The 27,818-nt window shown below is 50.6% G+C and overlaps 1 protein-coding gene across 2 annotated transcripts in view; it reads right to left on the bottom strand.

The window, feature by feature from the left end:
* Window positions 1–464: 464 nt before the first annotated feature.
* LOC140398383 (myosin light chain kinase, smooth muscle-like) overlaps window positions 465–27,818 on the bottom strand; it is a 110,017-nt gene continuing 82,663 nt past the window's right edge. For both annotated transcript variants that reach the window (XM_072487005.1, XM_072487004.1), the window contains exons 12-17: window positions 26,551–26,674; window positions 24,355–24,507; window positions 22,790–22,910; window positions 17,363–17,459; window positions 4,790–4,927; window positions 465–3,135 (exon numbers count right to left, since the gene is read on the bottom strand). In XM_072487005.1, the coding sequence (XP_072343106.1) occupies window positions 2,909–3,135; window positions 4,790–4,927; window positions 17,363–17,459; window positions 22,790–22,910; window positions 24,355–24,507; window positions 26,551–26,674 (860 nt within the window). In that variant the 3' untranslated portion in view covers window positions 465–2,908. The remainder of the gene's footprint in view (window positions 3,136–4,789; window positions 4,928–17,362; window positions 17,460–22,789; window positions 22,911–24,354; window positions 24,508–26,550; window positions 26,675–27,818) is intronic.

Below are 27,818 nucleotides of genomic sequence, written 5' to 3'. Positions count from 1 at the left end.
GGACATCGTGCCGTTTCCAGAGAATTCCGCCCCTTGTCTTTTATGATGCTTCTCAAGCTTAAACAGGAAATAGTTTGTTTTAATCAGAAGTAATTTGTGATGTCTTCCTAAACACACTCAAATGAGTCAGGGAAGCTCATTCTTATATAAAGTGTGAAGGTTTCAACCCACTCTTTGATTCCTTCTCACCCAGAGTAAAACTATCACATTGCAATGTCATCCTGCACCTCAAAACCTAATTGATTATCTTTACATTAATGTTTTCTACCAATATATGTAAGATTTGTGTATATGTTACTCTACAGAATCACCTTGGGCCTAGACCTTGCAATTACACCGTGACAGTTAACATAATAGAATCAAATAGAAAGTGTTCACATAGCATTTTTGAATGTCAGTACAAAACTATAACAAGGTGATGCAAAGAAGGAAAGCATGTGATAAAAAGTGTGTTCTCCACAAGATTTTCAACAATATATAGATCTATTAAAATGTGATATTTCAACATTCTAATATTCAATGGTATTTTCATAAGATAGTGAGGGCATACACTGGATTGCTGATGAGTAGGTTGTCCTAATCCTAGAGCCACCATTGGCACAGTCACTGGTATCTATTATTCAGGTTCAGTAAGTTTCAACAATCACATTGGAAGGTTGAACACAAGTTTTCACAGTTAACCAGGTCGAAAGGGTACATTGTACAAAATCATTTTATAATGCACAGATATTAATGAGGGAGCCAGCCATACATTAGTGGTTATCAGGTATTGTCATATTTACATTTTCTGGAAGTCTATAATAAAATTGTTACAAAGAATCTTTCCATGTTGAAAACAATTCCTTAGCGAACACATGAGAAACGCTTTGTTGTGAAATACTACTTAAGCGCAAATGATCATTTACACGGTTAAAGGAAGGGTTGAAGTTCACCATTTTTGTGAATTGAGCTTTAATAAATGGTTTGGTTAAATTTAAAAAAGCACAACTTTTATTAACAGAAATGTGTCTCAGTTCAAACCAAAAGATTACAGATGTAATGCAATTTTTTCTGGGGGTGAGGGAAGTGGGGGTGATGAAGGAAACATGACAAGCTCACATGAACAGTGATCCAGTGCAACAGAACTGGAATTAAGAGCTGGATTCTCCGGTCCCCCAGCTGTGTGTTTTTTGGCAACGCCATGTTCGCTGGCGGTGGGACCTCTACTCCCGCCGCTTGTCAATGGGATTTCCCATTGAAGCCACCCCGCGTTGCCAGGAAGCCCGAGGGCGGGGGTGCGCTGGCGGCAGGAACAGGGAATACTAACAGCTGGAGAATTTTGATCGAAATAATGAAAGAGTGATACTGGCTGACTGCATTGTATAGATGGCACCAAGATTCGGAGAAAGGATAGAGTCCCAACAACGATTCGAGTTCTCTACACCAACCAGGTTCTTTAAAGTGAGGGATAAAGAAAAGTTAATAAAAACAGAAAATGGGGGATAAACTCAGCAGGTCTGGCAGCATCTATGGGGAGAGAAGAGTTAATGTTTCAGTCTTAAATGATCCTTCTACAGCCAAAACGTTAACTCTGTTTCTCTCTACATAGATGCTGCCAGACTTTGAGCTTATGAAGCATTTTCTGTTTTTATTTCAGGTTTCCAGCATCTACAGTATTTTGCCTAATATAAAGAAAGGTTCATTGTCTTAGTTCAGTTTTGGAAGTATTGCTTGTTGCCGAACTTCTCCCTGAATTAACCCTCCAAAGTACAACACTTATTTCTTGTCTGGTGTCAATGGTGGAAGCTTCAAAGTTCAAATTCTAATTACTCAATGACAGATTGGTTGTCTACCATCTCATGCTTGTGCTGGTGTAGAAAGTGACAGCAAGCCCTACCAGCCTTCAAAGTGTACCACTGCAGGTGGTTGATGTGGTGGTGATAACTTCACTGTGGACGGAAAGTTCCAGAACTTTCTGAGGTGAAATAGAACAATTCTCACAAATATCACTGTTCTTGAGCAATATTGCACTGTAATTGTGCCCCTTTTTCTCATGTGGCTGAAATTTTATCTGGAGCTTACAAATGGGAGCTCAGAATATCGGCTAAAGAACCCATCAGCAAGGGAGCATCAGACTCCACTCCCTCTTGCTAGGTAGGTCTCATCTCAGTGTCCACACACCGCCTCTCTGATCACATTGGCTGAGATCAGGAACAAAGTTTATTGGAATTCACATCTGATTTAATCCACTCAATAAAATTTAGACAAAAATAAAATGTTTCCAATTGTAAATGGCTAATCCTATTCTCCAGTCCATGTCAGAAATTCCTGTCCTCAGCCATATTCAGCTACACATACAATTAGATCATGTGATGTTGCTCAACAATAGTTTACAACATTTTTGTGCTTAGCTGCTAGAAGTGTGACTCCAACTATTTAATCAAACTGCTGTCTCCTGCAAATCAAATGTGACACAGCAACTGCAATGGGGCAGTTACCCCAAGAAACAGGCAAGCAAAAAGGTTCAAAATTTCGAAAATAACAGAACTCTTTGGTCACTCTAAATGGGCTACGTTCGAGATGAGAAACCCCATTATAATCTGTCTTCATTACAGTGAGTATTCAATCGGACAAAAACTCAAAGCCCAGAGAGGTGTGACATTTAATGCTCTGAGGATCTTCTTCTGCATTTGTCCTACTCAATGGTGCATGGGTGCAGAATAATCAGTATTGATCAATGTCTTCCCAATGATATTCAGGAGTCTCTCTTCCAACGGCAATTCCAAATTATAGAATTCAGCTACTTGTCTCCATTATTTGTAGATCAGTGTTCCTCACCAAATTTGCTTGATGCCTCTTTTGTCATTGTCCTATTGAGGGCTAGGTTCCAGAGCGCAAACAGATGGATCAGCTTGAGTGCTACCTGCATCTAACTGCGTCGGATCACATCCAGTGGGTAAACAGTCAACGTGGCTGAACAAGTCTGCTCCCCCAGTGCATTCACGGCCTTGCATGCATAATGCCCAGAGTCCTTTTGTGTGAGATTCGTAATAATTAGCGAACAGCTCCCATCCTCAATATAGTTGATCTGGAAGTGTGATGACTCGATAAGCGGATCCTCATTTTTATACCAAATCACTTCAGGGTCCGGGTAACCTGAGTAAGGACGGAAAAACGTAAAGGAATGATGAGAGCCTTCAAAACAAACCCTTGACGTTCCGGAAAAAGTACAAGTTGAGGCTTTAGTTTTAATCAGGGATGTTGGAAAAGCAAATTGTTTTTGGACTTCCTGTAGAAACGTTGCTGATGCCCCTCCCCCAGTAAGTAGAAAACTGATTCAGCGCTGAGTATTAAGCAAGATGACATAGAATGTACCTCAAAGGAAAAAGACATAAGTATTTGCATTTTTATGTGCCTTATGTCTCACAGGAACATTGCAAAGTGTTTCACAGCAACTAACTCCTCTTGAAGTGAAGTGACTAATGCAGGAAAACAGGGCAACCACAGCAAGATTCCACCTCCAACAACTGGATTTTCCAGTCATATTCCTCACAGTGCCATTGGACTCGGGTTCAGTTCCAGAATTAGATGAGTGTGCGGAGTTTGCACGTCCTCCCAATGTCTGCTTGGGTTTCCTCCGGATGCTCCGGTTTCCTCCCATAGTCCAAAGATGTGCAGGTTAGGTGGATTGACCATGGCAAATTGCCCCTTAGCGTCCAAAGATTAGGTGGGGTTGCAGGGGAAGTGGGTCTAGGTAGGGGGCTGTATCAAAGGGTCAGTGCACAATCGATGGGCTGAATGGCCTCCTTCTGCACTGCAGGGATTCTATGATTTTTGTATTGTTTGGTGGGGTGAGGAGTGACATGCAAGGTGGAATGAAGTTGATCATTTTGGGGAACTGCCTGATGTCCTCCTCTGTTATTGTAATAAGACTGGGAATGCGCTGCCCATGTGGAGTTTGCACATTGTCCCTTCGTCGGCAAGGATCTTACCTCCACAAACCCAAAGATGTGCAGGGTAGGTAGATTGGCCACATTAACTTGTCCCTTAATTGGAAAAAAATATTTGGGTACTCTAAATTATCAAGAGAAAAAAAAAGACTGGGAATAAAATGTCATTGCAAATGTACCACTCCTTAAATAACCAAGCTCTGGGGCGAAATTCTCCTACCTGCCCCGCCACATTTCTGCCCCGACCGGCCGGCGGGAGTCTCCGTTAACACCGGCCGGTCAATGGGGTTTCCCATTGTGGGGCAGCCCCACGCCATCGGGAAACCCCCGGGCGCCGGCAAAACGGAGACTCCCGCCGGCGGAGAATGACGCCCATGATCTCCACTGTGCTTCATGAAACATAATCGATTCTGAGGCAGTTTGACACCTTAGAAAATATGGATGAAAAGAAAAGAAATCAAATGGTTTGTAACGGGATGATGGTGGATACTCCTGATGTATGGGATGGGGAGAGATTGGAGGAAACTCTGGGAACAGCCCACCCAGAAATATGGACAAATATCCATAGTGCGAGATAATGGACAACGTTTGAGCATGAATTGGCTGCAATGTTTCTTACCTTATAGCAGTGGTCGCATTTCAAAAATACTCATGGCTATTGAGTGCTGGGACATCCCGAGGTGCCACACTCAGTTTATATGTAAACTGACTGAAGAGTTTTGAAAAAACGAGAAAGATGCAGCTAATGCTGGCACTGCCTGTACAAGGCTCAGAAAAGGCGTTTGCCCTCCTCACCGATGACATAGGGCTAAAGATTTCATACCTAATTAAGAGTGACAAACACTTCCAGTGGTGCTCACCTTCAATGTGGCACTGTAGACAGGATGCACTGCCTTCCACTTCCGCCACATCTTCTAAAGCTTTGCTGAAAAATGGCTTCCTTTGAATTTGCTCATCCAGGGAAGAGAGCACCTCCTCTTGCTCAGTTAGACTCAGAACTGGAAAAGGATGAGAAAGTAGAACACGCTAGTTCACATCCACTATACAGCCACAGACAAGAACTACAATGCATGCCTGTTTGCAGTTGATAGAGGGGTTCAATAACTGTCTTGTCACAATTTCCATGGTTGTTATTTAGCATGATGTGGAGATGCCGGCGTTGGACTGGGGTGGGCACAGTAAGATGTTTTACAACACCAGGTTAAAGTCCAACAGGTTTATTTGAAATCACGAGCTTTCGGAGCTCCGAAAGCTTGTGATTGCAAATAAACATGCTGGACTTTAACCTGATGTAGTCAGACGTCTTACTTTTATTTGGCATTACATAAAACAAGTTCCAACTAGGAGCCTTTTCCCTGCGGGTGCAGGTGAATGGCGAGTAATCAGGAGCAGGGACTCTGTCCAATTGTCCATTTTCCAACCCAGTAATCAGTAAACGTGGCCCAGAGCAGGAATAAATCAATCACTCCTGTACACCTCACTACCTGGCAGGCATTGTCCTATTCTGATTTGTTATTGTCCAGGGAGTAGATGGTAGTATTATGATAATGTCACTGAACTAGTAGCACAGAGGCTATTGCCCTGGGGTCATGGGTTCAAATCCCACCATGGCAGGAGTGCAATTTAAATTTAGTTAATAAAATTTGGAATTGAAAACTAGTCTGAGTGATAGCAACCAGGAAAACATCAACAATTATCGGAACAATTCATTTGGGTCACTGATGTCTTTTACGAAAGGAAATCTGCTGTTCTTACCCAGTCTGGCCCCACAGGTGACTCCAGACCCACAATAATGTGGTTGACCTTTAACTGCCCTCTGAAATGGCCCAGTAAGCTATTTATTTCAAGGGCAATTAGAGATGAACAACAAATGCTTATCTTGTCAACGATGCCCACATTCCATCAAATAATATGTTTAAAAATCTAGGAGAAAGACATTAGCAGCAAGGAAAATAGTTGAAGAGAAAACAACGTAGATTTTTAAAATTCATTCAAGGGATGTGGGCATTTCTGGCGAGGTCAGCATTTCTTACCCATTTCCAATTACCCTTCAGGAGGTGGTGGTACGCTGCCCTTGAGAAGATGGTGGGGAGCTGCCTTCTTGAACCGCTGTGGTCCCCGAGGTGTAGGTACACCTACATTGCTGTTAGGAAGGGAGTTTCAGGATTTTGAGCCAGCGACAGTGAAGGAACAATGATATATTTCCAAGTCAGGATGGAGAATGGCATGGAGGGGAACCTGCAGGTGGTGGCGTCCCCATGTGTCTGCTACCCTTGTCCTCGATGGTAGAAATCAAGGCTTTGAAAGTTGTAAAAGTGTTCCTGCAGTGCATCTTGTAGATGGTATGCACTGCTGCTACTGTGTGTCGGTGATGGAGGGAGTGAATATTTGTGAATGGTGTGCCAATCAAACAGGCTGTTTTGTCCTGGATGGCATCGAGCTCCTTGAGGTAACATCAAAATTATAGACTATAAAAGGAAGAATGAGGTACAGGAATGTTTTGGGCTATTAGAAATGTCATCAACCTTTGACTCTTTAATTATATGGAAAACGCAGTATGTAAGATAACTATAAAAGGACTTCAAAAGAAAAACAAAAAACAGATAGGGGATTGGACACAATAGGATAGAACCAGTTTTATTGAAAGCTGTAAAAAATGAGAATGAATGTTGCTTTTGGTAGGAGAGGGAACATGAAAGAAACAAGGAAGCATCGCTTTAGCAAAATTATCGATTCCCCCCATTAGAACAGTCTGTACAATAGACATTCAGAACCATGTTTACAGCTGTGATTGTTACGGTCCAGTTGGTGCTATAATTGGACAGGAAGATGCCAGACTGGACCCTATCACAAAAGACCGAAACTTTTACTTTAAAAAAAAATGTGCAGGTACAGAATCACAGAGCTGCTAATTAGTTTGAACAACAAGAAAAAAAAACTTAATTAAACATGAAAAAAATGGATGATACGATACTCCTTTACACCCCCCCTTATCTTAACAATTACACACAGATTTTAAGATTAACATGGATTACAAAGCACATCTTAAGCTACAATGGTGTCAACACAAAAAGGTCCTTTAAGCATTCAGATTGGCTGTGGCCAAAAACATGGGCCGCAATTATCCCATCGGGAGAGAAATTCTCCATCCCGCCCCGCCACATTTCTGCCCCGACCCGCCGGCAGGATGCTCCGTTACATCGGTCAATGGGGTTTCCCATTGTGGGGCAGCCCCACGCCGTCGGGAAACCCCCGGGCGCCAGCAAAACGGAGACTCCCGCCGGCGGAGAATGACGCCCCTGAAGACTAAGTCCCGATGCCGGAGTGAAAACCGGAGGGTTTCACTCCGGCGTCGGAGGCCGCTCCCAGCCCCCTATTCTCCCGCCCCCGGGGGTCTAGGAGCGGCGTCGCGTCATTTACGCGCGGCAGGCCTTGGTGCGCGTAAAAGTGGTGCCGCGTAAATGATGTGGCCGGCGCCACGTAAATGACATCACCCGCGCATGCGCGTTTGCCGTCCTCCCCGAGGCCGCCCCGCAAGAAGATATCGGATGGATCCTGCGGGGCGGTGGAGGAAAGGAGGTCCACCTTCAGAGAGGCCGACCTGCCGATCAGTGGGCACCGATCGTGGGCCACACCCCTTTTGAGGCCGCCCCCGGTGCAGGAACCACCCTCTTCTCCCCCACCCACCACAGACCGCCACCCCCCCCCAGCATTTCCGCCGGCAGCGACCAGGTGTGGACGGCACTGGCGGGAAGCCGTCATGTTGGGCAGGCCGCTCAGCCCATCCGGGCCGGAGAATCGCCGCTTGCCCGTTACAAACGGCGAGCGGAAATTCTTCCAGTGGCCAGCCGGGATTCTCGCCGCACCGGTTTGGGGGGGGTGGGAGAATCGGGTGCGGGTGCCGGGGCAGGACTCGCGCGGCGCCTCGGCGATTCTCCCACCCGGCGTGGGGGGGGGGGGGGGGGAGAATTCCGCCCATGCACTTCCCTCTGAACCCAAGTTAGTGATGTGGATTTCTGTTTAGAATTCCCCCAGGTAATTGCCACTTGAGAATTTCCAATTTCCACTCACAAATCACACTTTAAAATCTTCTCTCATTATAATGTTTTCCCGGAGAGGTTTGCATTCAGAAATTCAGTCCAGATTTCCAAATGACACTTTTAAACAAATATTCCTCTCCATTTTTAATTGCAAACCCAGTCGAGGATTTACACCAACCCCTTTAGGATTGCTTTTTAAAAAACCTTTAGGTTTTCTTAGTGTTGACTGGTGAAAAATCAGTGCACAATTAATTGCCTCTTGATTCCCAGACTATAGTAAAATTACATTTCTGGACATCCGGTGGCGGCCATGGAGTAAACGGTCGTACATTCAGCAGCTCTCGCCCTCAGTGCTTTTTTTAATGGTGTTTAAGCCGGATTTTTCAGAAAACCTCTCAACATAAGTTGATCGAAGGGAGAGGAAAAGGAGGTGTCCCTCAATTTATGGAATTGTGTCCAAATAAGAGTCGAAAAAGGTGAAACCAAAGGATGAGTGAAAGCAAGAATCAGGGGCGAAATTCTCCGTTATCGGCGCAAAGTCCGCCGATCGGCGCACAAAACGGCACAAATCTGACTTGCGTCACGCCGGAAAAATGGTTCAAAAGTCTCCGGCCCGAAATGGGCTAGCAGCGACGTGACGGGATCCGCGCTTGCGCACGTGGTTCACGCCGTGCAGCGTCATACACGCCGCACGGCGTGACAGCTCATAAGGCTGCGCTGCTCCCCCCCCACCCGACCGGAACACCCGACCGCAACACACGACTGGGTGGCTGGCCGCCGCTCAGCCCCGAGGTTCCAGTCACGGGATGTGGAGGTGCTCCTGGACGCAGTGGAGCAGAGGAGCGACGCCCTGTATCCCGGGCATGGCCGCAGAGTTGCCTCACGCCACAGCCGGCGTCTGTGGAGGGAGGTGGCAGAGGCCGTCACCGCTGCGGCCCTGACATCACGGACAGGCACCCAGTGCCACAAGAAGGTGAACGACCTCGTCAGAGCAGGCAGGGTGAGCCTCCCCCATATCCCCCCTCCCCCATATCCCCCATATTCCCCCCTCCCCCATATTCCCCCCCTCCCCCATCCCCCATATCCCCCCTCTCCCATATCCCCAAGTGAATCCAGCCCTAACCTTAACCTCTGCAATGCACGCGCAACCGATGGCGTGCATTCATCTACCTGCCTAACACTGTTGCCTTTTACCCCTGCCACCACCCCCACCCACCCCCCCCGCCACAGGAGAAGCGCGCACACAACAATAGGGAGCATGTGAGGACTGGAGAAGGCCCCGCTGATGAGAGGCCACTGACCGAACACGAGGAAAGGGCCCTGGAACTGGCTGGCGGACCTGAGGACCGGGAGGTTGTTGATGCAGAGGTCGGGGGCGTACTAGCAAGTGAGCCACCGACAGCCCGTCCCCATATCCCCCCCTCCCCCATATCACCTGATCACTGCCTGCTTGTCTAACCATGCATGCTTCATTGTGTATTGCAGGAGCAAACGTCGAGGCACCCATCCCCGCAGATGCAGACCGCCTGCAGGATGCCCCTCGGAGGCAACGGGAGACGGAGAGACCCGGACCCTCCGGCATGCGACGCCCGCAGGATGCCCCTCGCACACCACGGGAGACGGAGACCCGGACCCTCCGGCATGCGACGCCCGCAGGATGCCCCTCGCACACCACGGGAGACGGAGAGACCTGGAGCAACAGGGAGACGACACCCCCGTTACGTGCGGGAGCGACGACGCAGGCGTGTGCCACCCAGCGACGAGGGGGGCAGCCACAGGCCCCCGTCACATCCGAGCCAGGACTACCCGGGACACCCCTACCCGGGACACCCCTACCCGGGACACCCCTACCCGGGACACCCCTACCCGGGACACCCCTACCCGGGACACCCCTACCCGGGACACCCCTACCCGGGACACCCCTACCCGGGACACCCCTACCCGGGACACCCCTACCCGGGACACCCCTACCCGGGACACCCCTACCCGGGACACCCCTACCCGGGACACCCCTACCCGGGACACCCCTACCCGGGACACCCCTACCCGGGACAGCACTACCCGGGACAGCACTACCCGGGACAGCACTACCCGGGACAGCACTACCCGGGACAGCACTACCCGGGACAGCACTACCCGGGACAGCACTACCCGGGACAGCACTACCCGGGACAGCACTACCCGGGACAGCACTACCCGGGACAGCACTACCCGGGACAGCACTACCCGGGACAGCACTACCCGGGACAGCACTACCCGGGACAGCACTACCCGGGACAGCACTACCCGGGACAGCACTACCCGGGACAGCACTACCCGGGACAGCACTACCCGGGACAGCACTACCCGGGACACCCCTACCCGGGACACCCCTACCCGGGACACCCCTACCCGGGACACCCCTACCCGGGACACCCCTACCCGGGACACCCCTACCCGGGACACCCCTACCCGGGACACCCCTACCCGGGACAGCACTACCCAGGAAGACAAAATACCGGACAGTGACTCAGAGTGGATGGGTGGAGACGAACCCCCACCCCAAAGTGCCATGGACTCAGAGTGGGACGAAGAGCACGACACAACGCCACTGCTGTCACCAACACCCTCCACCATCGCAGAAACACTCACCTCGGTTGGGCACTTTAGTGATGAGGCGTCTGGTACACTCACTGGTGCGCACAACACAGCCGTCCCGGTACAGCAGGTGGAGGTAGGAGCAGCAGAGGGGCCGGGCGGTCGGAGGGCAGCCCAGCCCAAGCGAACATCTGCCGCCCAGATGGATCCCGGGTTCCTGGAGTTAACACACCCACCCATAGATCCGATGCAACCACCGACCCGGAGACGAGCGAAGAGGGTGACGGCCGGCTTGCGGCGGCTGCAGTCGCAGGTGGAGGAGTCCACCCGTGTCCAGGAGCTGGAAGTGGTGCCGGTTATGCGTGCCACCCAGGCCGACACCGCACGAGTGGCGTCCGCGGTGGAGGCAATGGGTGCGACGGTGTCAGACATGGGGAACGGTTTGCGAGGCCTGGGGCTTTCCGTGCAGGCGGCGTCTGTGGCCCAGGTTATGGCTGCCCTCTCAGGAGGCCATGAGCCAGTGCCAGCGCCAGATGGCAGAGGCGCTCAACACCATAGCCCAGTCTCAGCAGGCCATGGCCCAGTCTCTGCAGGCCATGGCCCAGTCTCTGCAGGCCATGGCCCAGTCTCTGCAGGCCATGGCCCAGTCTCTGCAGGCCATGGCCCAGTCTCTGCAGGCCATGGCTCAGTCTCTGCAGGCCATGGCCCAGTCTCTGCAGGCCATGGCCCAGTCTCTGCAGGCCATGGCCCAGTCTCTGCAGGCCATGGCCCAGTCTCTGTAGGCCATCGCTGAGGGCATCGGCGCCAGTGGCCATGTGCGAGCCGGCGTCGCACTGTCACAGACAGGGTTTGCCAACCCCCTGGGCTCCATGGCTGCAAACCTGCAGACCCCTGTCGATACCAGCACGGGCCTCCAGGACTGGCAGTGCCAGGTGCCGGGAGGGCATCGGATGGCCAGTCCGTTCGCATCCCCCACCCATGTAGAGGCCTGGGGGCCATCGGGCACCCAGAGGGAGGAGGAGGTGGTGTGGTCCGTCCTGGGTCCCCCTGTAGGGGAGGTCCGGGAACACCGCGACACCTCGGACTCCCCCCCCTTCCGTCCCAGGTGCATCGGGTGGGCAACGGGCAGGATAGGCTGGCAGCTCGCCATCCCAGTCGCCCGGGCCGCAGCCTGGCCCATCTAGGCCAGGACGCCCCAGGAAACGGCCGCCAAAGGGATCCAGTGTCAGAGGGCAGGAATCACAGGAGTCCACCTCCAGTTCTGCTGTACCGTCTGGGGAACCACGTAGACGTAGTCAAAGGGCCCGTAAGGCCAAACAATTAGACACTGAGTAAGTTGGCACGGGTGCAGGGCACAGATGAGTTTTAGGGGCTAGGGCACGTGCATGAACTCGTCTGGTTATTAAAGTCAATGTTACACCTACAGAAGCTGCCTTTGTGCTCTGTCCAAAGTGTGCGGGGGTGTCATGTACGTTGAGCGCAAGTGTGTGTGTGAGGGGTGGTCTTACCTCAGCCCCAGGTGAGTCTTCCCCCTTCCCTCTGGGCCGCCATCAACATCCCCCGGGCAGAGGACGGGACCATGCGCTGCAGTGTCACAGCCGCATGCAGGGATGGTCCGGGTGGATGGTGGTACTGTGGCCATGGGTCAGACATAGTCCAACGATGTGGAGCCAGGAGCTCACCGCAGGGCGGGTTGTCATCATCCTCCATGGCCTGCAATAGACACGCGTCCACCCGCAACTGTGTGAGCCCGGCCGTTGTGCCGCAGGTGGATCGGCAATGGGGGGGGGGTGGTGTGCATGCGGGTGGGGTGGGTGGGGTTGGGAGGGGGGTGAGGGTGCTGGGTGGGTGGATGGGCGGGGGGTGTGGGTGGTCGGCTGTTGCCATGGTGTGCGGTCTGTGGCCATACTACCCGATTCCCACGCCCATCTAGCCAGTGAAGCGGGCGGCTATCAGTCTGTCCCGTGCCCGCTAGGCCAGCCGGTAACGGTGGACAGCCACCCGCCTGTGTCTAGCCAGTCTGCCCTGACCATTGCCCCCATCCCCCTCATCTGGGGAGGACTGCGCCTCTTCCTGCTGCTCCTCCACTCCGCCCTCCTCTGCCTGCGGCACATCGCCCCTCTGTTGGGCTATGTTGTGCAGGACGCAGCACACCACAATGATGCGGCCGACCCTATCTGACCGATACTGGAGGGCGCCCCCAGAGAGGTCCAGGTACCTGAAACGCATCTTCAGCATGCCAAGGCACCTCTCTATCACTCCCCTTGTCGCTACATGGGCATCATTGTAGCGGTTCTCTGCCTCATTGCGTGGCCTCCGTACAGGCGTCATCAGCCACGATCGCAATGGGTAGCCCCTGTCGCCCAGCAACCAGCCCTTCAGCCGGGGATGGCGTCCCTCGTACATGCCGGGGATGACCGCGACAACACGTATGAATCGTGTCCACTGCCTGGGTAATGGGGGCAGACTTGCAGGATCATCATGCGGTGGTCGCAGACCACCTGTATGTTCATCGAATAGGTCCCCTTCCTATTGGTGAACACGGCCCTGTTATCTGCAGATGGCCGCACGGCGACGTGCATCCCATCAATCGCGCCCTGGACCATGGGGAACCCGGCCACGGCAGAGAGGCCCACGGCCCGGGCATCTTGGCTGGCCCGGTCCACAGGGAAGTGGATGTAGCGGTGCGCCATGGCATATAGGGCATCTGTCACTGCCCGGATGCACCGATGTCTGCGATATGTCGGACAGGTCCCCACTGGGTGCCTGGAATGACCCCGTTGCATAAAAGTTCAGGGCAACCGTAACCTTGACAGACACAGGGAGAGGGTGTCCCCCGCCAGTGCCACGTGGTGACAGGTGTGCCAGCAGGTGGCAGATGTGTGCCACGGTTTCCCGCCTCATCCGGAGTCTCCTCCTGCATTCCCGGTCCGTGAGGTCCTGGTATGACTGCCGGGGCCGGTACACACGGGGCGCCCTCGGGTGCCTCCGTTGCCGTGGGGCCGCGACGTCCTCCTCCCCCCTCCTCGTCCTGTCGGTCAGGTGTCCCTTCAGCCGGGGCGGCTGCCGCCTGCCCCTCTGCGGCAGGCTGCGCCGCCTCTCTGGCACGCTCCTCCTCCTCATCCAGGGCAACATGGACATTAGCGACTGCCGCCACGGCGACCAACATCGCTGGCCGATCGGAAAACATGACGGCCTGGTTGGTGGGGGGGGGGGGGACGACGACGACATGTCATCATTGCCCATATCCCCTCCTTCCCCCCAGCCAGGTGGCATGGACCGCATGGGTCCAACTGTTGGAGGCTGGCACCTGGCCAGGTGGACCAACTCACTTGCCCCCCCAGCCCCCACCCCGGCACGGACCCCCCATCCCCCTCCCTGGCACGTACCCCAACCTCCTCCCCGGCACGGACCCCCCCCATCCCCCTCCCCGGCACGGTCCCCAACCTCCACCCCGGCATGGACCCCCCCATCCTCCTCCCCGGCACAGATCCCACCCCCCCCCATCCACCTCCCCGGCACGGACCCCCCTCCCGGCACTCCCCCGGAGCCCAGCCCACTCTAACCCCCCCCCCCGCCGCACACACACACACACACAACCCGAGACACACCTCTCCCCACACATTCAGACTGCGGCCACGCCATCGCCTGCCCAGCGGCCAACCCCCCAGGCCGTCACTCACCTCCACGCTGGTCGGCGTGAACCTGGAGCACAGGTTCATGCCGATGAAAAGGAGGTTTGATTTACGTCGACGTGAACGGTCATCACGTCGACGGGACTTCGGCCCATCCAGAAGGGAGAATATCGGCAGGCCCAAAATCGGCTGCCTTGCGCAGACCCGTGCCATTCTCCGACGTCAGCGGCGCCATTAACGCCCCACCGACTTTTCTCCCTTCGGAGACTTCGGCAACCGGCGGGGGCGGGATTCACGGCGGCCAACGGCCATTCTCCGGCCCGCTGGGGGGTCGGAGAATGACGCCCCAGAGGTCATCGAGCTCAATGGTAATCAGACAAAGCGTATCCACTCCAGCTCACTGGTCGATGGAGCAATGGGTCGAGTACCTGGATGAGAAGTTCACCCGGCATCGCAAGGAGTGTACAGAAGATGTAACTCAGATGATAGCCTCGATTAAGGAGGTGGTTGACCGGGTGGAGGAGAAAATGACGACCCAGGGACAGGAGATTCTAAAGTTGCAGGAGCTGGCGACTGAACGAGAGGAGGAGTCCACTACAATGACTTTGGAAATTAGCATACTACAGGACAGCCAGAAATGACTGCTTGATAAAGTGGAAGACTTGGGGGACTGGTCTCCCAGGCAAAATATCCGAATCTTCCCAGAGGGGAAGAAGGGATCAGATGCGGGAGCGTATGTGGAGAAGATGTTGCAGGAGATGGTCAGAGCTGATGTGTTTGACAAGCCGCTGGTGGTGGACCGGGCGCACAGGGTGCTCGTACGTAAACCCCAGGGTCGTGAGCCCCCGAGGGCCATGGTGGTGAGGCTACATCGATTCCTCGACAAGGGGCGTATCATGAAGTGGGCCAGGCAGACAAAACAGTACATGTGGGAAGAATCAGAGATCCGGATGTACCGAGACTGGGGACCAGAACTCGCAAAGAAGAGAGCACCTTTCAACAAAGTTAAGGCGACCCTGTTTGAGAAAGACTTTAAATTTGGACTGTTATACTCGGCGCATCTTTGGGTGACCTATGAGAACCGGGAGCTGTACTTCAATTCTCCGGAAGAGGTTGTTACTTTCATGAAAGACAACAATCTGGCTTAAGGACTTTCAAATTCTAACTGTGGTGGGCTGTGTTTGAGGGAATGGATGGAGTGGCGGGGAGGAGAGAAACATGGTTCTGTGTTCTGCTTTGCCTTGTTTAAAATTTCAGTCTTTTAATTCTGTGAGTTAAGTTGCGATGTTCGGGAAGTAAAGGGTTTGGGTGTTTTATTTTCTTTTTAAAAAATGTTTTTCTCTCTTTTCTTTTCTCTTGTCTTGTGTAATTTGATTTTGATTTAGAGAGGTGAAGAGGAAGTGGGAAGAGGAGCTAGGAGGGGAGCTGGAAACTGAACTGTGGGAAAAAGCTTTGAAAAGGGTAACTGCATCCTCGTCCTGTGCTAGACTCAGCTTGATTCAGTTCAAGGTAGTCCACAGGGCCCACATGATGGTAGCTCGGATGAGTAGGTTCTTCGAGGAGGTGGAGGACAGATGTGGGCGGTGTGGGGGTAGTCTGGCCAACCATGTTCATATGTTTTGGGCATGTCTGAAACTGAGGGAATTCTGGCAGGGATTTGCAATGTTATGTCAGAAGTCCTGGAAGGTACGGTAACTCCGAGTCCAGAATTAGCAATATTTGGAGTGTCGGAAGATCCAGGGGCAAAGCGGGGGGGAGGGAGGCCGATATTCTGGCCTTCTCCTCCCTGGTGGCCCGGAGACGGATCTTGCTGAGTTGGAGGGACTCGGAGCCCCCAAAATCAGGAGTGTGGGTCAGCGATATGACAGAGTTTCTCAGTCTGGAAAAAAATCAAATTCGCTCTAAGAGGCTCAATACAGGGATTCGCCCAGAGTTGGCAGCCGCTCATCGATTCCTTTAACAAAAACTGAACATCAGCAGTAAGGGGGGAAAATGGAAAAAGTGTGTTGGGGGGGGGGGGGGGGGGGGGTGAAGAAAATAGGAGGCATGGTAAAGTTAAATAAGGTCAGGGAATTTAGTATAGTAATTGGGGATAGGGCGGGAGAAGTGGTCTATTGTTTGATGTTATGTTAGGGGGTATTTTGTGCGTCGACCCGCACGGTTGTTTTAGAAATGTCAATACGTTAAATTGTGAAAATTACAAATGCTTCAATAAAATATTTTCTAAAAAAAAAGACATTTCTGAAATCTGCTTTCCACATTAAATCTGGTTACTGCAATTGCCACTCAGATCACTTTGTTTACTCTTCCTTGCATTCTTCTGAACAATACCTTTGTCTCACTTCAGTAAGACATTCTTTCTGTTCCAATTCCCTGGTTATCTGGACTGTATCTTGTTCTTTGGGAAGCCTGCATTGTTGCAACTCCCTTGTCCTGTCCAACCTCTCCTGGCAGATTTAAGTGTGTTCATTCCCTGGTGTTCTGGCTCCAATTACAATATATCTTTCTGAACAGAATAGAAAGCCCTCCTACCTTAAATGGCTTCCAGTTGCTAAGCAAAAGTCATGTGCCTATGCATTTTATTTATTCCTTACACTGTAACCCTCTCTGAGCACATCAGAATCACAGGTGGAATTGGAACCAACTGCCTCACATCTGACTAAAGGTTTTACCCTTCCAGGTACAGAAACATTAAATTAAACCCACTGAATACTCTCTCTTATTTCTAATGTTTACCAATACAAATATAAATCCCTTAAAACTACCCTTTATTTTCCGAACAAAATCACTAAACACTTTAGTTGACTGTTGAATGTCAGCTTAGAGATGCTGTTTCCGCTTAAGGTTATAGTTAGTATTTGGGTTATTTGGCAAAATATAGGGAAACAATTCATAATAGTTCTACAAAAGTGAAGACTGAGAAAGATAGGAGTGGCATTTTTCATCACTCATCCTGAATGATCAGTTATTAGTATCCTTTTATTGTAAAGAATGTTTTTTCACAAGGTTTCATTGGAGCATCAAAGGCTTCATGACAAGATGGCTATTGAACTAGACCATCATCTAAAAGGGACTCAGTTACATATTGGAAATACAAATGGAGGGGGGAAAGTAAGGGAATTAGATCAGATAGCTCCAGTTACACTGAACTGAACAACAGTTCTTTCTACAAATGACTCACCATTTTTATCCTGAGACATGGGTGCAGATTCGGCATTGTCCTGCTTGTTTAATGGCAAGGCTAGTCTCTTGACTGCAAGAAGTGCCTTCCCCGCTTTCTAAAATGAAAATAGAGGAAGAAATACCCATTTAAAAACTTCTTCTTCAAAGTAACTTGTCAATCACTGCAAGAGGACGGACATGACTGAGGCGAAATCTAATCAAATCAGAGGATCACACAGCGTAACATGTGGCCATTTGGCCCATCATGCTTGGGAAGGCTCTTTGAAAGGGCTACCAATTACGTTCACTCTTCCTCTTTGTCCCCGAACTCCTCGATCTTTTTCCTTTTTAAGTGCATATTCAGTTCTCATTGAAATGCAGTATTGAATCTATTCCACGGTCGTTCAGCAGTGCATTCCAGTCATAACAACTCAGAAAAAAAATCCCCATCTCCTACTCTTTTTGCCAGTTATTTTAAATTTGTGTCCTTTGGCTATCGACTGTCCTGCCTGTGGAAGACGTTTTGGACGATATACTCTTATCAAAACCCAACATCATTTTGAAATACATTGGGTGGAATTCTCTAGCCCTGTCTGCCGGGTCCCACCAAAGTCGATCCACGGCTTGGGTTCGCCGACAGCCGAACGGGCAAGGAATGTAACTTCTTCACCCAAAGGGTTGTGAATCTATGGAATTCCTTGCCCAGTGAAGCAGTTGAGGCTCCTTCATTAAATGTTTTCAAGATAAAGATAGATAGTTTTTTGAAGAATAAAGGAATAAAGGGTTATGGTGTTCGGGTGGGAAAGTGGAGCTGAGTCCACAAAAGATCAGCCATGATCTCATTGAATGGCGGAGCAGGCTCGAAGGGTCAGATGGCCTACTCCTGCTCCTAGTTCTCATGTTATGTGCTTATGTTTGTCGTTGACTTTGGCGGGACTGGAAGATGCAACCGGTGGCGCGCCGCTTCCGCCAGGGGATAACCCGTTGCTTTGGGCTGTGGATGTGGGAGGAGCATTAGCCCTCATAAATCAATTGATCTAATTTAATATGATCAATTAAAATAGAATCATATATGGCATATAATATAGGGCACTTGTTCAGTCAAAGCAGATGATAAAATGAGAAAGGCTCTTCATACTGAAGACAAAAAAAAACTTAAGATAAAGACTGTTAAGAGATTCTTTTGACTCCATCTCATCACGATATCCGTCAATTACTTCCTACTGCAGAAAAATAGATTTGATTGGCCAACCTCTTGCCACAAGATGGGTGGGACCCGCCAAGAGAAACGACCATTTACATCTTTTACCTGGGTTTCACCATTATCCCGGAAAGGCAATGGCAAAGAGGTGGGGATAATCACTGCAAAAGCCTCAGGCAAATATATTTCACTTGCCTCGTGATCCCTGTTGCACTTCTAAATCAATATTCTTCTCGAGAAACTTGTTCCAAGAAGGCAGCTTACCCTCACCTTCTCAAGGGATGGCAATAAGTGCAGGCTTCAGTGACCCCAAATCCCATAAATAATTTTTAAAAAATTCTGCATGCTTTGGATGAATGTGATCTCTTCAACTTGCCTCCTTCCTTCTGCCTTTCTCATTTCTATCCGTTGTTTTGAACCCTCCACGTGCCTTCATCAGCTGAGTAACAGCCTAAATTAGGTCACATTAAAATCTTTTGTGCAAAGAAAACAAGTCTTAGCTCTCAAATCTTCCCTCGTAACTTAAATTAAATTCCTGATTCCCAGAACAGCTTCCTGTATTGTTCTGACTTTATTACTGAAATGAAATGGAAAATAGCATGTCCTCGTTTTAAGTCGCACCTGCTTGAATGTTTAGTTTTAAAGTCATTTTTGATTTAAATCCGTTTTTTTTAAAAACCCAGAGGCTCCGAGGCCAGAGTTGATTTTTTTTCAAGGCAAAGGTTGGGTTTAAATTTGATTGAAATTTTGGAGTTCCAGGCATGCCTGCTGTGGGGCGAGACTTTTAAATCACTTTTTCAACATGAGCCAGAAGTGCCCGGTAAGTGCTGGTAGTGTGCCTGTTGTTGCAAAGAAAGCCCATCAGTCTTGCAGTGAAATTGGATGTTTTAAAACATCTCGAGGCTGTTGTCTTATTTAAACTAAATTAACACAGGGTTTAATTTATATTTAGTGATTTATATTTAGTGATTTATTTTAGTGTGCAAGTCACTTCAGTTAGAAATGTGCTGCGCACGCCTCCAGCACACACGCAGGGCACCCCCGGCCTGATTGTGCATACGCTCAAAATGCCAGCTAGCAATGCCACCTGGGCACCTTGGCAGGGCTAGATTGGCACCCAGGTGGCACTGCATGGGCACCATCATGCCCAAAGGGCATGCAGCTGGGGGCCACAGATCCCTTAGGGGACCTTGAGTGCCAATCCGTCAGGTCCCCGTTTGTGGGGCCCAGTGTTGAATGGCGCTTGCCCGAGGTCTCCGAGGCGAAGGGCATGAATCCCAACGCCTCGGGTACTTCGGGAATCTGCACATTAGAGTGAGACTCTAATATGCAGATCTGTCAAAGTGGGCGGGATTTACATTGCAACGTCTCCGAGGTGGCGGGGGATCTCGCGAGGCGTTGCGAGCCGTGTAGGTACGGAGAGCGGGGTCTCCCAGCTTTTATCAGATACGCTACACTACTGCTTTTCCGGCGCAGCGTGGCCATTGGATCGCGCCACAATCCCAAAAATGGCAACCAGGAAATTATCATCGATTATTGTGAAAACCCATCTGCTTCACTAATGTCCAGCAAATCTGTCATCCTGACCTGGTCCGGCCTACATTTGACTCCGGGTCCTGGATGATGTGGTTGACTTTATGTTATAACCTGCCTACTTACCATTGGCTGGGGACTAATGACTATCCCACAATCCTGTGGGAGTATGAGCTTCCCCAATGAGGGGGGGCGGAGAAACCACTAGTAAACTCCTAGTATAAACAAAGCTGGCCAGTTCAGGAACCAGCAGGAAGGAGTATGTAGCAAGGGAAGTTACTGCTACTGTTATGTATATATGTTATAGTAAATAAATGTTATTACTTTGTATCCTTAAAACTCGTGCTGGATTCTTCGTGGCCCTTACAAAACGTTACTTCAATGAATCTATGCTTTTTGTCTCAAATACTCCATATGGAAGCAAGTTCCACATTCTCACAATTCTCTTGGTATCGAGTTTGCTTCTGATCGTTTTATTATTTATTAGTGACCATCTTATGCTCTGTGTTTGGACTATCCTACAAGTGGAAGCTTCCGGCAAAGATTTTAACTCACATACTTGCACACGGTTAAAATCAGGCCCACATGTGCTCTATCAAATCCTTTCATAATTTTGAAGGCCTTGCTCAGGCCACCTCTCATTCTTCTCCTTTCTAGGGAAAGGAGCCCCAGAGTTTTGTTTTAATCGCTCATGGGATGTGGACGTCGCTGGCCAGGCCAGCATTTATTACCCATTCCTAATTGCCCTTGAGGAAGCAGTTAAGAGTCAACCACATGCTTTGGGTCTGGAGTCACATGTAGGCCAGACCAGGTAAGGACGGCAGATTTCCTTCCCTCAAGGACATTAGTGAACCAGATTTTTACAACAATCGGCAACAACTTCAAGGTCATCAGTAGACTTTTAATTCCAGATTTTTATTGAATTCGAATTTCACCATCTGCTGCGGCAAGATTCGAACCTGGATCCCAGATTATTACCATGGATTTCTGGTTTACTAGTCCAGTGACAATGCCACTATGCCACCACCTCCCATGAGTGTTCAGTCTTGCATGATAGATCTGGTCCTAGAATCATCTTTTCTTGTGCAAAGTCAAAGTTGCATATTCACTTTTCATAACAAAATTCAGTAAATTGAGACATGACTGAGGTACTTAATTTAACATTTAAGATCAACTGGGCCTCATATCAGCACAAGAAATAACCAGCTGGATAGCACACACAATGCATTTAAGCCATCACGGGAAGTCTCCTCCCAGTATACTTATCCCTCCCCCCAACTCATCAGCTTCCCCCGCAGGCGAAAGCAACCATCAGGAGGGTACAGCAAAGGGTCTCATTCTCCGACCTCACTGCGGGCCAGGAAATACCATGGGCGGGATTCTCTCAGCCCAGGGTCGGGCCGGAAAATCCCCGTGACCGGCGCGAATCGCACCACGCCGCCCCGATGCTGGCACGCGATTCTCTCAGCCGGCGGGAACTCGGCGTGGAAGGGTCGGGGGGGGGGGGTGGCCTGGGGCAGGGAGGGGGGGTTGTGGAGTGGGTGTCCGCCCCTGGTGGGGGTCCGCCGATGTGGCCTGGCCTGCTATCGGGACTACCGATCGGCAGGCCGGCCTCTCTGGCTGGGGGCCTCCTTTCTTCCGCGCTGGTCCCTGTAGTCCTGCGCCATGTTGTGTCAGGGCCGGCGCGTTGAAGGAAGACACTGTGCATGCATGCGTTGGCGCCGGTGCCACTGCGCATGCGTGTATCCCGTGGCGCACATTTGGTGCCGGGATCAGCAGCTGGAGTGGCGTGAACCGCACCAGAGCCGTGCCAGCCCCTTGTAGGGGCCAGAATTGCTGATACTGAGGCAGTGTTCAGGCCGTCAAGAAACGCGATAGCGTTTCCGACGGCGTCAACACTTAGCCTCAGGATCACAGAATCCCGCCCTACATTATTTGGAGGCACATCTTGGGCGACATTCTCCGACCCTCCGCCGGGTTGGAGAATCGCCGGGGGCTGGCGTGAATCCCGCCCCCGCCGGTTGCCGAAGTCTCCGGCACCGGATATTCGGCGGGGGCGGGAATCGCGCCGCGCCGGTTGGCGGGCCCCCCCGCTCGATTCTCCGGCCCGGATGGGCCGAAGTCCCGCCGATAAATTGCCTGTCCCGCCGGCGTAAATTAAATCACCTACCTTACCGGCGGGACAAGGCGGCGTGGGTGGGCTCCGGGGTCCTGGGGTGGGTGCGGGGCGATCTGGCCCCGGGGGGTGCCCCCACGGTGGCCTGGCCCGCGATCGGGGCCCACCGATCCGCGGGCGGGCCTGTGCCGTGGGGGCACTCCTTCCCTTCCGCCTCTGCCACGGTCTCCACCATGGCGGAGGCGGAAGAGACTCCCTCCACTGCGCATGCATGGGAAACTGTCAGCGGCCGCTGACGCTCCCGCGCACGCGCCGCCCCGAGATGTCATTTCCGTGCCAGCTGGCGGGGCAACAAAGGCCGTTTCCGCCAGCTGGCGGGGCGGAAATTCCTCCGGCGACGGCCTAGCCCGTCAATGTTGGGGCTCGGCCCCCAAAGATGCGGAGCATTCCGCACCTTTGGGGCGGCGCGATGCCCGTCTGATTGGCGCCGTTTTGGGCGCCAGTCGGCGGACATCGCGCCGTTTCGGGAGAATTTTGTCCCATATTCTCAACAAGCGGAAGAGAAGTAATCTTTAATTTACTAGTGAGGTCCTTACCCTCCATTTCTGCTTGGCTAGGAAACGTTTCATTCTCCCCTTTGACAGGGTTTTGGCACCTTCCTGGTCTGTGCTCTGTAGCCATGGATGTTTGAGGCAGTCCTTGGAAGTTAATCGTTTCCTAAATGCAGAATAAAACAATAAAGATACACACATTTCTTCAACCATAACTGGCAGGGTAGTTCATGACCTTTAGCTATTTACAATTTATATTAATGAATTAAACGAGCCCCCCTGGGTGTAACATACCCAAGTTTGCTGACTTATGTAAGGAGCTCACACAAGTATAGAAAGGTTAATCAGGCAAGAGCAGTCAAGCCAGTTGGTGAACAATGGAGAGGAGTTGGAGGATGATGATTTGGTGAACCATACCTTGTTATTTTATAAATTTAGAGTACCCAATTCATTTTTTTCCAATTAAGGGGCAATTTAGCATGGCCAATCCACCTAGCCTGCACATCTTTTGTGTTGTGGGCTTGAAACCCATGCAAACACGGGGAGAATGTGCAAACTCCACACGGACAGTGACCCAGAGCTGGGATCGAACCTGGAACCTTGGTGCCGTGAGGCTGCAGGGCTAACCCACTGCGCCACCGTGCTGCCCCAGTCAACCATATCTAAGGTTACAGAGAGGACAAAAAGTTTGAGGAGGGAAAGTTTACCTTAATTACAGTCACAAAAGGATGTTATTTTTGACCTTGATGAAAGATGTTTCAGTACTATGGACAGGGAAGGAAACTGGATTGGAGAGATTCAAACATGGGAAAGCAAGTATTGGGTTAGTCTTTATTGCAAAAGGGTTGGAGGATGACAATGAAGAAGTCCTGCTGCAACTCTATTGGATCTTTGTAGACCACATCTTTAGTACGTTGTACAGTTTTGGTGTCTTTATCTGAGAAAGGCTTTCCTTGTTTTAGAGGAAGTGCAACAAAGATTCACGGAAATGATTTCAGGCACGAGGGTACCATCTCGTCAGGCAAGATTGCGTAGACTTGACCTACATTCCCTTGAGTGGAGAAGGCGGGAGGCTGACCCACAATGGGAAACCCCACTGACTGGCGGATTAACGGAGCATCCCGCCGGTGGGGTGAAATAGAAATGTGGCTGTGCGGGGTGGAGAATCTAGCCCCCGATCTTTAAGTAGCCAATTTGATTAAGGCTGTGAAGATAGAACCAGAAGACATGGATCCAACTTTAGGGTGCCCAAAATGAGCTTCGAGATCAATGGAACTGATCCCCTTCAGCTGTAGAGTGGTGAATTAAAGTCAGAAGCAGCCTGGGCATATCTCCATTTCACTTTCCCTTCCCTAAACAGGAGACAGAAATAGCCCATACCATGTAACCATCTCAATAGCTTGACCGTTACTAGAAGTGTTACTTACTACACTGGAATTCTATCCATGCATTCCAAAACTAAAACGCTCATTGGCAAGATTACACCATCAGCATTCAAGAAGTAAGATTGCTTGAAGTGAGGATATAGTAGTTACAAGTGATTTTCATTCCCTTAGAAGAGGATACAAAGAGTTGAAAACTGTTGTAGCTCAGGTTAAAAGCTTCCTTACCTCATCTCCTTCTGTAACAAACAGCTGATGAAACGTTTTGCGTTTTCAGAGATCTCACCAAATGCTTCTTCGTCAAATTCCCAAGAAACAGCGGTGACATTAGTTAGGGTCTCAGTGTCACTGTCCCCTTGGAATGGAGACAATCCACTCAGCCTGCAACGGCACAGGGTTTAGATCCAAAATTAGGACTTCCTGAAGCACACCAAATGACGTACTTCTGATGTGTGGTTGCTGTTGTAATGCAGGGAAGTACCACGGACCAGAAACTGAACTGACCAACTATATATATATACTGTGGCTAGAAGAACCAGTCAGAGGCAGGGAATTCTGCGTAGTGTAACTCACATCCTGACTCCACAATGTCTTTCCACCATCTACATGATACAAGTCAGCATGTGATGAAATACTCTCCACCTGCCTGGAGAGAGAGTGCAGCTCAAACAACACTCAAGAAGCCCATCATCATCCAGGACATAGTGGGCCACTTTATCAAAACCGCACCCATCACCTTAAACATTCACCTCCTCCATCACTGGCACTCAGTGGCTGCAGTGTGCGTCATTAACAAGATGCACTGCAGCAACTCACCAAGACTTTTTGAACAGCCCTTCCAGAACTCAAGACCTTCTTTGCCTGAAATAACAAGTACAGCAGGCACATGGGAACACCACCACATTTTCTCGGTTCAAATCACGCTCCATGACTGAAGCAGACAGGGAAATCAAGGCTGGTGCTACAGTACAATACTGAGGAAGTGCTGTAGTGTCAGAGGTGCAGTCTTTTGGATGAGAGGCCAAGGTCCCAACTGTTGGTAGACACAAAGCTGTTTGTGGGATCTTGCTGTGCACAACTGGCTGCTGCGTTTCCCAAATTCAAAGTGCCGTCGCTTCACAAAAGGTACTTTACTGGCTAAAAGGGCTTTGAGACAATCTGTTGATCGTGAAAAGCACTATATAAATGCAAGAGTTTATTTTTTCACCCTTTCTATCCTCACCCACTTTCTACGCCATTCCAGCTTGGAAATATATTCCTTCATTATTACTGGCCCCCGACCACCTGACAGTATTGTTCCAACACCTGCAATGGTTATAGAAGGAAGTTCACTTGTACTTTCCCAAGAACAATGAGGGGTGGGCAATAAATGTTGGCCTTGCCAGTGATGCCCACATCCCATGGAGACATTTTTTAAAAGTCCAATTTGCAGCCAGCAAGGTCCCACAAGCAGAATGCCCTAATAGGCCAAATCTTCCACGCACTGGTGGTTACTGTCGGATTGCCACTCCCATTCCTTTTCACTGAGCTCAGTCCGGACCTGCACATTTCCCACCCGGACCTCCAACTGAGGTCCTGTGAGAAAGGTGCAGTGTAGCTGCTCCTGATGTCCCTTTCGGTACAGTACAGGGTCATTGAAGGAAAGGAAGTCATGCCCCCTTTTTACGGCACTAGCTATCCCCACCCCCATCTTTTTACAACACTAGCTGCCGACCCCACCCCTCTCACCCGGAACAGAAGATCTGGACCATGTGTGGAACTAATGTGTTTTTAGTGATGTTGGTTGAGGGACACGTATGTCCAGGAAGTCATGAAAACTTCCCTGCTCTTCTTTGATGCAATGGCATGGGATCCACATAAGAACAGACATAGCACCGAGTTGTAACATCTTACCTGGAAGACAAGAGTCTCTGGCAGTGCAGCACTCTCCTCAGTGCTGCATTGTGACGTCAGCTTAGGTTATCTGCTCGAGTCTCTCGAGTAGGATCTGTCTCAGAGTCAGGAGCTTGAGTGTGCTACGCTCGGTGCCACAGCTGGCATCTGGGCAGATGGAGAGCAACGGCACCACCAGGACCCCAGTAGTTAAATGCCTCAACCCCAAACCCAAGAAGAACTGTATTATTTCACCCAAGTACCACATCAATGTTGACACAGAGGGCCTGATTCTAACTTATTCAAAACCCATTCAATTACACAGAGTCTGACCTCAGGAGTTGCTTCACGCCCAGCACCGACATTCCTCACTACAATGATGAAACATTCAAATGGTATTTTTTTTAAAGTACAGAGGCTTCGCGAAGAGGAGAAGATAGATAAAACCGAAAGCAGACAAAAAACAAAACTGCAAATGGAGTTGCCAATGAACAGCAACACTGCTTTGAAAACAGATTCAATCTTCATTCTACAAAAGGCTTATTCACTTACAGGATGTAACAGATAACTCCAATGCTCCAAGTATCTGTGGTGTACCCTATTGGGTCATAATTGATGACTTCCGGGGCAACAAACTCCGGTGTGCCAAACATGACTTTCAGTGATCCATTGCAATCTGGAGAGAGAGAGAGAGAGAGAGTGAGGAAAGGCAAAGTCGCAGAAGTCAGCAGTTCTGTACAATACCAGCGTGTGGCGCCCCTGCACAATCGTGACCTCTGCTGGACATCGAGTAGGAAATAGAGTGACCGGATCCGGTGCAGCACAACTGGTTAACAGATTAGGTATTAATTAAAGTTAAAAGGTGTAAATTTTCTTCTGGTAATAACAGCACAATCCAGAGCAGAATCAGTACAAAGGATCACGACATTTTAAACACATGTATATATATATGCATGCATGCAATATATTGAGTGCGATTCTCTAACCCTGAGGCCAATGGCATCGTAAACGCCGTCACTTTTTACAACGGCATTAACAGGCCCCTAGGGGCAGTGATCCTGCGCCCTACAGGGGGCCAGCACGGCACTGGAGTGACTCACGCAGCTCCAGCTGCCGATACCGGCGTCAAACGGGTCTGCGCGTACGCGCTTCGGCCGGCGCAATTTGCTCATGCGCGTTACGACCGGCGCAGACTCGTGCATGTGCGCTAGTTTCCTTCTCTGCGCTGGCGGAGAGATACAGGGGCCCGGCGTAGAGGAATATATGCCCCACCAGGAAATGCTGGCCCGTCGATCGGTAGCCTCGATCGTGGACCAGGCCACGATGGAGGCCCCCTCTGGGGTCGGATCCCTCCTCCCCACAACCAGGCCGCCCCCTGCAGGATGAACGCCAAGGTCCCGCCAGGTAGGACCACACATTTATGGTGCTGGCGGGTCTCGGCCTTTCTCGGCGGCCACTCGGCCCATCGCGCGCGGAGAATCACCGGGGGGCGGGGGGAGGCTCCGGCGCGCCGACACACCGGTCACCGGAGAATCGGCAGACCAGCGTCCGAGCAGCGTCGCGTGAATTGCACCCCCCCCGCCAATTCTCCGACCCGGCCTGGGATCGGAGAATCCCGCCCATTATCTATATTCATATAGTTAACATATATAATATACATATCTAAAAATGTGAATATTAAATACTCACACTGGGCAACCTGCCACGTGTTTCATGGTGGCAGAAGTGGCCCGCCATTGGCTGGCAGCAGGATCTACTGGTCCCGCCATCGTGAACAGGGATTCCCGTTGAATGCGCCCCTCACCGCCAGGAAACCTATG

The sequence above is a fragment of the Scyliorhinus torazame genome, chromosome 21, assembly GCF_047496885.1.
Source record: "Scyliorhinus torazame isolate Kashiwa2021f chromosome 21, sScyTor2.1, whole genome shotgun sequence".
Classification (NCBI taxonomy): Eukaryota; Metazoa; Chordata; class Chondrichthyes; order Carcharhiniformes; family Scyliorhinidae; genus Scyliorhinus; species Scyliorhinus torazame.
The sequence above is the reverse complement of the archived record's forward strand: the minus strand, read 5'-3'. Positions and strand labels throughout refer to the sequence as shown.